Genomic DNA, 10,704 nt, shown 5'->3' with positions numbered 1-10,704 from the left:
ACGTGGTTACAGGAAGAACATACAAACTCCACACAAATAGCAACCAAGGTCAGGATCAAACCTGGATCTCTGGCGCCGTGAGGCATCAGCTCTACCAGCTATGCCTCTGTACTGCCCTATTTCAATGTTAAAGAATGAAGCATCTAGGTTTTGTGACTCACGAGTACATTAATTGATGCATTTATCATGAATTCATGTTCATAAATTCTTGGAGCAGAATTAGGCTATTCGGCCCATCATGTGTATGCTACCATTCAATCATGGCTGATCTATCTTTTCCTCTCAACCCCATTTTCCCCAAAACCCCAGACACCCGTACTAATCAAGAATCTGTCAATCTCTGCATTAAAAATATCCATTGATGGCCTCCACAGCATCTGTGACTATGAATTCCACAGATTCACCACCCTCTGACTAAAGAAATTCCTCCTCATCTACTTTCTAAAGGTACATCCTTATATTCTGAGGTGGTGGCCTCTGGTCCTCGACTCTCCCACCAGTGGAAACATCTGTTCCACTTCCACTCTATACAGGCCTTTCACTATTCACTAGGTTACTAGATTCACCAGATTAGCACGGTTTTAGGAAGACGATGGTGTACCTTGCTCAGATTGATAAGGCTTTGTACTTTTCCAATTTCTTGATGAAATAGAACCTACCAACTGTATCTCCACCGCAGTCAATGGTCTATGGTTCAACAACTGAAGCTTTTCTGCCCTGAAGGATGAACAACAAAAATCAGTATTATGACAGAACATGCTCAGATTTTTAATTGTTCAAGCACTTCAATATTTAAATATAAAACAAAGAAGACTTCATATTTCTTGTGAAGCAGATTCCTCAAAAATGTCATGCTGGCTAATAGCAAGGGTGTATGTGGATAATGTTAAAAGCATCTTTCTGCTCCATTATCACATGAACGTGTTGTGACTCATTTTAAAAACTATATATGCACTTTCTATCTGAAGCTGGATGAACATGTATCCCAAATATATATTTACATAGATATATGTTATCTGTGAAATTATTTTGTTAACAAATTAAAAAGTGAAGAGCAGGAGAGTTCAAGAACTAAAGACGTTTTACACATTTATATGTACAGAATTGTATGATGGAACAGGACAGTTACTAGAATGGGGAAATTGCCCAGCGATGCCCTGTGCACAAAAAGCTGGCCAAAACTAATCTGGCTAATTAAGAGAATCACAAGGAACTGAAGATGCTGGAATCTTGCATAAAACACACAGCCTGGAGTAAACTCAGCGGGTCTGGCAGCATCTGTGGAGGGAGTAGATTGGGAAAGTTTTGGGCTGGGATCCTTCTTCAGACCTTTCTTAAGAATGGTTCCATTCCCTCCTTTTCACAGCTTTTCACAGTACTTCTGTACACGTGACAATAATAAACCTAAACTTAAACTTAAAACAGTACAAAACACAGAGTGCAGGTCAGACAGCATATGAAATGTTACACTATTCTGAACGCAAAATATTAAATTCAATTTAGATAAACAAATTAAAGAAAAACAACCCCCGTTTTTACCCCCGTCTCATTACCGTAATAAAAAACCCTCAAAATACTTATTTTATTACATGTGCTAAGATTATCAGCTTGACAAGCCAGTGGAATGCGTGGTACGGATTCTACACTTTAAGGGTTAAAATTTACATGAGATTTTGCAGGTGCTTTCAATGAAGAAACGAGTAATGTTATGCGATTCTGATTTTATTACCTATCAACGTCTTGCTTGGGTAAGAAGTTGATAGGTAATAAAATGGGGTAAAGGTTTAAGGACAAGTAGTTTATCAGGATGCTGCATGGATTAGGGGGTATTAGCTAGATGAGGTTGGATGAATTTGGATTGTTGTCTCTGGAACACTGGATTTCTATCAGGGGAGTCCTGATAGAAGTCCAGCGACTAGAGTAAAGAACTCTAAAGCGACTAGAGGGCATAGCTTTAAGGTGAGAGTGGCAAAGTTTAAAGAAGTGCGGGGTATGGGTTTTTACGCAGAAGGTGATAGGTGCCTGGAACGTGCCACCTGGGATGTTCTTAGATAGGCACATGGATATGCTGGGATTGGTAAGGTATGAATGATGTATAGGCAGATGAGATTAGTTTGTCTTGGTACAGACATTGTGGGCAGAAGGGCCTGTTCCTCTGCTGTACTTTTCTGTGTTCTATAAACATAGAAACATAGAAAATAGGTGTCTTAGGCCATTCGGCCCTTTAACACAGCACCACCATTCAATTTGATCATGGCTGATCATCCAAAATCAGTACCCCATTTCTGCTTTTTCCCCATATCCCTTCATTCCATTAGTCCTAAGAGCTATATCTAACTCACTCGTGAAAACATCGAGTGAATTGACCTCCACTGCCATCTATGGCAGAGAATTCCACAGATTCACAACGTTCTGGGTGAAAAAGTTATTCCTCATCTCAGTCCTAAATGGCCAATGCCTTATTCGTAAACTGTGACCCCTGGTTCTGGACTCCCCCAACATCAGTCTGAAGACGGGTCTCGACCCGAAACGTCACCCATTCCCTCTCTCCTAGATGCTGGCTGACCTGCTGAGTTACTCCAGCATTTTGTGATACCTTCGATTTGTACCAGCATCTGCAGTTATTTTCCTACCCAACATCGGGAACATTTTTACTCATCTAGCCAGTCCAATCCCTTAATAATTTTTTTATGTTTCATAGAAAATAGGTGCGGGAGGAGGCCATTTGGCCCTTCAAGCCAGCACTGCCATTCATTGTGATCATGGCTGATCATCCACAATCAGTAACCTGTGCCTGCCAACATCGGGGGAGTCATGTTCTAATGACATCTATCCAAATCGGTTTCTGTGAGTTATGGCTGTTTGAGTTACAGAAAATCCCCCTTACAGAATTCACAAATCACAACACCCAAAAGGATAAGATACAAAATAAAATTTGATCTCACGTGAATTTATGTAAAATCACAAGTAAGTAAATCAATACAAAAGTTTGTGTTTTATTTCTTGGCCCCTGCATTATGGACGAATTGTAAAACGGGCCTTCTTCTAAGAATATCAGACCCTTGTCTTGTGAGTTCACCTGTACTTTGGATAATTCATAGGACGACTTCGAAGAATCTGGGCTGGTTTTGTGTGCCTCAGCATTGCAAGAGGCACAGCTAAATTGCACTAATTAAGAGTTAATCGCAGTCACAGATAACCCGAAATTTAAAGCCTTCCACATCACTCAGCCACTGCAATTTTCAGCTGCAAGTCATCAGTATTCAGTAAATTATAGCCCCAGCCCTTAGGGGGCCTTGCTGACATTGTGAAAACGATTTCAGCAAATCGTGCAACTTTGCTGTGATTCAAATGGTCGGTATAAATGAATCATTATTAAAATTGCTGCCAAAAGTGTCTAAAACTGGTCGGCCTATCTCTGGCTATTACCAAGGAACAATAAAGACAGTGTGCAATTGAAGTACGAGAGGCAGAACATTCGGCAAAAGCAGAGACGATTCTGATTCAGCTGGTAAATGACGAGTTAGTCAAAGCATGTATGCCATGTGGCAGTTCTTACTCAGAAAAAACCTCACAACAAATACTTTGTGCCTTTTGTCAAAATATCTTCTTGCTCCTTATGACTATAATTTTAACAGTTCTTTTAGAGATTTGTAACGTTGTCAACATTTATGTGGCACTTAACTTTCTGCAGTAAGACTCAACTTTCTGCAACTCTTGCTGAAGTTATAATTTCCAGTGTCATAGAAACATAGAAAATAGGTGCAGGAGGAGGCCATTCGGCCCTTCGAGCCAGCACCGCCATTCATTGTGATCATGGCTGATCGTCCACAATAAATAACCTGTGCCTGCCTTCTCCCCATATCCCTTGATTCCACTAACCCCTAGAGTTCTATCTAACTCTTAAATCCATCCATTGATTTGGCTTCCACTGCCCTCTCTGGCAGAGAATTCCACAAATTCACACCTCTCTGGGTGAAAAAGTTCCTTCTCACCTCAGTTTTAAATTGCCTCCCCTTTATTCTAAGACTGTGGCCCCTGGTTCTGGATTCTAAGACCGTGGCCCCTGGTTCTGGTGTCTGAGTTAACATTTTGTTTCCCCCTGGTTCACTAACTAAATTTACATATCTACATGTACACTTTAAAGTGGTCTACAGTGTATTATAGCATTGTTTCATGTAAGGATAGTAAATGGTAGACAGGAAGTTTACTGAAAATTACGCAATAAAAGATTCGATGTACTCTGTTCACATTTGACAATCCCCTGTTAGTTTTAACATTGTATACTTCATAATTCATTGTTCAATATGGCACACTTTCAGAATGTCATACTTGCATTTTGCAGGGGCTAAAGATTAACTCACTGCAGTGTAACCACAATCACCCATTGGTACAGGGTTCAACTGCGCACAAGAGACATCGCAGATCACATCGGCTTAAAGAACCTCAAAACTATTTTCGATTTGCATTGCAATACATGATTAAAGATAGTGTCATAAAGCACAGAAACAGGCCCTTTGGCCTAACTTGCCCACGCCGATCAACATGCCCCATCTACACTTTTCCCACTAGAGTAGGAAGAAAGGGCATTAAAACATAGGAAACTAGAGTAGGAATAGACAATCCGAACCTTTAATTTGACCAATTTCCCTCCTGCGATAGATAAAGTTCTATCGTATTGTGTCGTTAAGCCTTCTCTGCCATTCATAAAGATCAATCTGCTTTTTTATCTCAGTACAGTTTCCAGCCATATCACCATACTTTGTTCGGCAACTCAAACACCCAGGAACAAAGGAGATTACAAAGAGTGGTCAACAGCGCCCGGTCCATCATGGGTCCTGATTCTCCCCACCATCGAAGGGATGTACAGGAGGTGCTGTCTCAGAAAGAGCCGATATCTTCAAAGACCCACGTCACCCTGGCCAAGCTCTCATTTCGCTCCTACCATCGGGAAGAAGGTACAGGAGCCTGAAAACCGTGACCACCAAGTTCAAGAATAGCATCTTCCCAACAACCATCAGACTATTGAACACTTCACAACAGTAACAGCAGCAATTATGAATTTTGATGGACTGTATTTGGTTGCACTGAAGACTTTGGTTTTAGCACTAGTAATACGGCTATTAATGTATTGAATTTTTGAAGAAATTTATATTACCTACTATGTATAATGTATTTACAAACCTGTTAAGTTGCTGCAAGTATAACTTCATTGTTCTGTTGTCGATACATAAGACAATTGTCATGACATTAAAATGATTGAATAATTACCTTTTTCCTAGTTAAAATAATGCAAATTAAACCAATCCATGTAATTTTCATAATCTATCGGTGGATTTGACACACTAACAAAAGCTACATTTCGGCCTTCCATCAAAATATCTCAAGCGTTTCAATAACTTTTGAAGTGCGATGACCATTGTTACTTGTATATGTTTGGCAGCCATTCTGATATCCGCCGGTCATAAAACACTTAAGCTCCATTTCGGGTGATTAATGTGCTTGCGCCCTGCATTCCAAATTGCACTTCACAACATATGAAAGACACAAATCTGGCGTGAAACCACACATGCGTAAAAAAACGTAATCGTTGTAGATGTATTCGCAATTGCCAACATTCCTTTTAAACTGTCAATCCAATCTGCCTCAACTGTTGCGACGGGGATATCTTTATTTTACTAAGCTTATTTATTTCTTGCTATATAATAAAATTGTTTCCTTATTTCTTTTAAATAGAGTTATTTGTACTTGACATTCTTGGCACTTCCAAATCAGATAAGTGCAATTGTGGAATCGTTCCAGTAATAGCAAAATAAAGCACAAACTCTGGTCATATTCCAACTTCACATGGCTGCAATTTGCTAAATTTGGCTTTCTCATCTAACGTTATGTAAATTGATTACCTTTAGAACCAGATCACTTAATTTAGGCCAAGATATGTTATGGCGCGCACAGTAATATATTTATGTTATAGCCTTTATTTGACGGACTAAACAAAAAGATGAAAATTTTAAATAAACTTTGACAGCGTGGAAACAAGCCCTTAGCCCCACCGAATCCCTGCTGAAGATTGGTCCCACCGAATCCACACTGTCCATCGACAACACATAAACTAGTTCTATGTTATCCCACTTTCGCATCCTACACACCAGGGGCAATTTACAAAAGCCAATTAGGCTACAAATCTGCACATTTTTGGAACGTGGGAGGAAACCGGACTACCCAGAGAAAACCCACGCGGTCATGGGGAGAATGTACAAACACCGCAGACAGCAGCCGCAGCCAGGATTGAACCCGGGTCTCTGGCGCTGTAAGGGATCAGCTCTACCGCTGCTATGCCCTTTGCATAATCCATCAGGAAGAACATGGATATAAAAGTGGTGACAAAGCCAGGCAGTGCAGGGTGCTCAGGTCAAAGTGTCTCTTACGTGGAACATATCAAAGTATTTTTTTAAGACCCGCAATATCTACGAGCAGTTTCAACTGGTTTTAGGGGGACCAAAGTCAACAGCAGCACGAACAAGCACGTTCTCTTTGGCGGCGGGGGCTCCAACCAATCTCTTCACTTTCAGGTGCAACTACCTGAAGAAGCTGATAATCTAGTTTGGAGGATCCGGGATGCATGGCATAGCAGATAACGACACTTAAAGCAACTAGGACTTTGAAAATGGCGACAAAACCTGGCGATTCTTGTATGTTGTCTCAGTGAACTATTTATTTACACTTTGCACATAATCTAGGATTGTGCATTTGTATCGTAATACTCTGCTGAACTGTATGCAAAAACAAAAGTACTTCACTGCACTTCGGTACATGTGACAATAAAGAACCATGATTGAATGGCAGAGTAGACTTGATGGGCTAAATGGCCTAATTCTACTACTGTTCCTTATGACGGCACGGTGGCGCAGCAGTAGAGTTGCTGCCTTACAGCGAATGCAGCGCCGGAGATTCAGGTTCGATCCTGATTACGGGCGCCGTCTGTACGGAGTTTGTACGTTCTCCCCATGACCTGCGTTGGTTTTCTCCGAGATCTTCAGTTTCCTCCCACACTCCAAAGACGTACAGGTATGTAGGTTAATTGGCTGGGCAAATGCAAAAATTGTCCCTAGTGGGGTGTAGGATAGTGTTAGAGTGCGGGGATCGCTGGGCGGCGCGGACCCGGTGGGCCGAAGGGCCTGTTTCTGCGCTGTATCTCTAAATCTAAAATCTAAATCTAAATGACCTTATGGCCATTAAACCACGGAGTGAAGGCGAGGCAGAAATCAGAGGGTTTTCCCCTGGATGTAAGAAATTCAATTCATTCTCAGTGGCAGGATATCACTGGCAAGACTGCCATTTTTGTCTTCTCTATATTGTCTTCTCTATATTTTGTTTTCTCTATATTAACTTTATTAACTTTATTTATATGCTGTAACTGTAATTCTTTTTTGTGCACAATCCGCAGGCATTGTCACTTTCATTTCACTGCACATCGTGTATGTGTATGTGACAAATAAACTTGACTTGATTTATTACTCACCCGTTGAAAGATCCAGAGATGCTGTCTGACCCGCTGAGGTACTCCAGCTGTTTGTGTCTATCTTTGAAAGATGAGTCTTGGTGTGAAATACTTTTGATGTCAATGAATGCCTGCTACGCCACATCACAGGCAAACGCATTGCTATGAACTGAAGTAATATACAGGCCAGACCGAATAATGGTTCCTTACCAAGTGAAACATGAATGATGATCTGGTAGATTTGTTGAATTTTTAAAGACAACAGGAATTTAGTTGAAAATTGAAAGAAATGAATTCGGGATTCAAGCGACTCTTCAGTAACTTTTCTCCAAGTAACTTTCCATGATTTAACAGGGTGGGCCAACTGCCAAAAGGTAACTTCACACACTGCAAGACGACACCTCAGCAGATCAGACAAGCATTGGGACACAGAAATTCCATCCTTGCAATACTATTGTTCCTGTGAAATTCTCTGGCTCAGGTACAAATCTTTGATTTAAAATGTCATGCGTTCAAATCTTGCTTCAGACACTTGAATACATACTTAAGCAGCTCTTTTATTATAAAGAACACTTGCCACCTCCTCTGTGGTTTCCACTATCCCTCAACTCTCATAGAGCTATAGAGTGTTACTGTGTGGAAACAGGCCCTTCGTCTCAACATGTCCCAGCTGTACTAGTCCCACCTGCCCGCACTTGGTCCATATCCCTCCAAACTTGTCCTATCCATGTACCTGCCTGTTTCTTACACGTTGGGATAGTCCTAGCCTCAACTACCTCCTCTAGCAGCTTGTTCCATACACCCACCACCCTTTGTGTGAAAAGGTTACACCTCAGATTCCTATTAAATCTTTTCCCCTTCACCTTGAATCTATGTCCTCTGGTCCTTGATTCCCCTACTCTGGGCAAGAGATTCTGTGCATCTACCCGATCTATTCCTCTCATGATTTTATGCATCTCTTTCAGATCACCCCTCACCCTCTTGCGCTCCAAGGAATAGAGACCCAGTCTACTCAACCTCTCCCTATAGCTTAGACCCTTTAGTCCTGGCAACATCCTCGTAAATTTTCTTTGAACCCTTTCAAGCTTGACTCATATCTTTCCTATAACATGGTGCCCAGACTGAACATAATACTCTAAATGCAGTATCACCAACGTCTTATACAACTGCCACACGACCTCCAAACTTCTATACTCAATACTCTGATTGATGAGGCCAAAGTGCCAAAAACTGCCAAAAAACTCTGAGGGGCCTTTGTTTGGAAGAGATATGAAACCATGAAAGGTGTAAAAGGGCTCAAACCACCACTTTAAGAAGAAGAATGCCGTTGGTTTCTTGGCAATAGTTATTCCAAAAACAACCTTAAGAAACAGATTATCACACAAAAATCTGCAGACACTGGCATCTTGAGCAAAAAGCAAAGTGCTGAAGGAACTCAGCAGGTCAGGCAGCATCTATGGAGAGAATGGACAGATGATGCTTCGGATCAGGACCCTTCTTCAGTATTTGGCTCAAGATATCACCACTAGTGGAATCATGCTATATATATATAAATTGGACATTATTTTCTCCAAGATCTTCGGTTTCCTCCCACATTCCAAAGACGCACAGGTATATAGGTTAATTGGCTTGGTGTGTGTGTAAATTGTCCCTAGTGTGTGTAGGATAGTGTTAATGTGCGAAAATCGCTGGTCAGTGCGGGCTCGGTGGGCTGAAGGGCCTGTTTCCACACTGTTTCTCTAAACTAAACACATCAAAAGTAGTTCAAAGGCAGCAGAGCACTTTGAGATGAACAAGATGCATTTGCCATACGTTTCCTTGAAAAGGGATCCAACAGAAATTTATTATTATCTTGAGATTGAAATAAAATTAACCCATGTACTTTAAAATGTCTCAACAGAGACACTCGCACATAATTGAACAAAAATAGATGCTTATTCAAAGAAGATGTCTTCAATCTATTTTAAATTTGCATATAAATTAATATTCCTATGGGAGGGAGGAAAAGCACTAAAAATCGCAGCTGGAAACTTCCGTCTGGAAGACATGCAAGGTCTAAATTATAACCAGCTGTTTATACAGATATCTTTTCAATGATGGTACAGTAACGTGTAAACAATTAGATTGATTCTTTTGGTGAGAATATACAACTGGTTTTGTTTATATAAGACATAGTTGCTAGCTAACTAAGTTTTCCAAATCATGCAATTTTAATACAACATTTGAATTTACAAGAACATCCATTTTCTCTTCTTTTTCAATTAAGTTTCTCCTTCCCTTCCCCCCAGAAAGCTTTAAAGTCCATATTGAGAAACAGTTATATATTAAGCACCTTCCATTTTTTTACGTAGAAACAAGGAACTGCAGGTTTTCAAAAGAAGACACAAAGTGCTGGAGTAACTCAGCGGGTCAGGCTTCATCTCTGGATAATATGGATAGAGGACGTTTCGGGTCAAGACCTTCTTCAGATCGACTGCAGGGGGGTGTGGGAGAGAGCCGGAATTTTGTGAAAGTTTGAACTTTTTTTTAAATCCAGCTTTTTTGTATGAGATTTATTGAGAATTTATTCAGTCATGATTCCCTCGCTGCCATCATGTGTCTCCAAATCATTCGTCCAGGACAGTGAATAGTTCATCCAAAAATACATCTGCTACTTAATGGTTCTTTGGTATCCAAACTTACATGTAAAAAATGGAAGAAGACACAAAGTGCTGGAGTAACTCTGCAGGTCAGGCAGCATCCCTGCAGGACATGGATCGGTGATGTTTCGGGTCGGCACCAGTCTTCAGACTGATTGTGGTGGGAAAGAAAACTGGAAGAGAGGATGGGCAGGGCAAGGCCTGGCAGGTAATAGGTTGATACAGGAGAGGTGGGTTTTTTAATAGGCACGGTGGCGCAGCGGTAGAGTTGCTGCCTGACAGCGTCAGAGACCCAGGTTCAGTCCTGACTATGGATGCTGTCGGTACGGAGTTTGTACGTTCTCCCCGTGACCTGCGTGGGTTTTCTCTGGGATCTCTGGTTTCCTCCCACACTCCAAAGAAGTGCGGGTTGGTAGGCTAAATAGCCTGGTAAAATTGTAAATAGTCCCGAGTGTGCGGGGATCGCTGATTGGTGCGGGCTCAGTGGGACAAAGAGCCTGTATCAGTGCTGTATCTCTGAACTAAACTAAACTAAAAGATGTTTGGACAAAGGCCAAGCAGGCC

At 41.1% G+C, this 10,704-nt stretch overlaps 1 protein-coding gene across 5 annotated transcripts in view; it reads right to left on the bottom strand.

Moving 5' to 3' along the window:
- The window catches only part of crcp (calcitonin gene-related peptide-receptor component protein), a 49,672-nt gene that overhangs the window by 9,030 nt on the left and 29,938 nt on the right, over window positions 1-10,704 (bottom strand). For 4 of the 5 annotated variants that reach the window (XM_078422562.1, XM_078422561.1, XM_078422559.1 and 1 more), the window contains exon 5: window positions 660-717. In XM_078422562.1, the coding sequence (XP_078278688.1) occupies window positions 660-717 (58 nt within the window). Of the gene's footprint in view, window positions 1-601; window positions 718-10,704 lie in introns of all 5 variants that reach the window. The other variant, XM_078422563.1, reaches the window with a different exon arrangement.

This window comes from Rhinoraja longicauda, chromosome 26 (genome assembly GCF_053455715.1).
Source record: "Rhinoraja longicauda isolate Sanriku21f chromosome 26, sRhiLon1.1, whole genome shotgun sequence".
Classification (NCBI taxonomy): Eukaryota; Metazoa; Chordata; class Chondrichthyes; order Rajiformes; family Arhynchobatidae; genus Rhinoraja; species Rhinoraja longicauda.
Note: the sequence above shows the minus strand (reverse complement) of the source record. Positions and strands in the feature narration are given on the sequence as shown.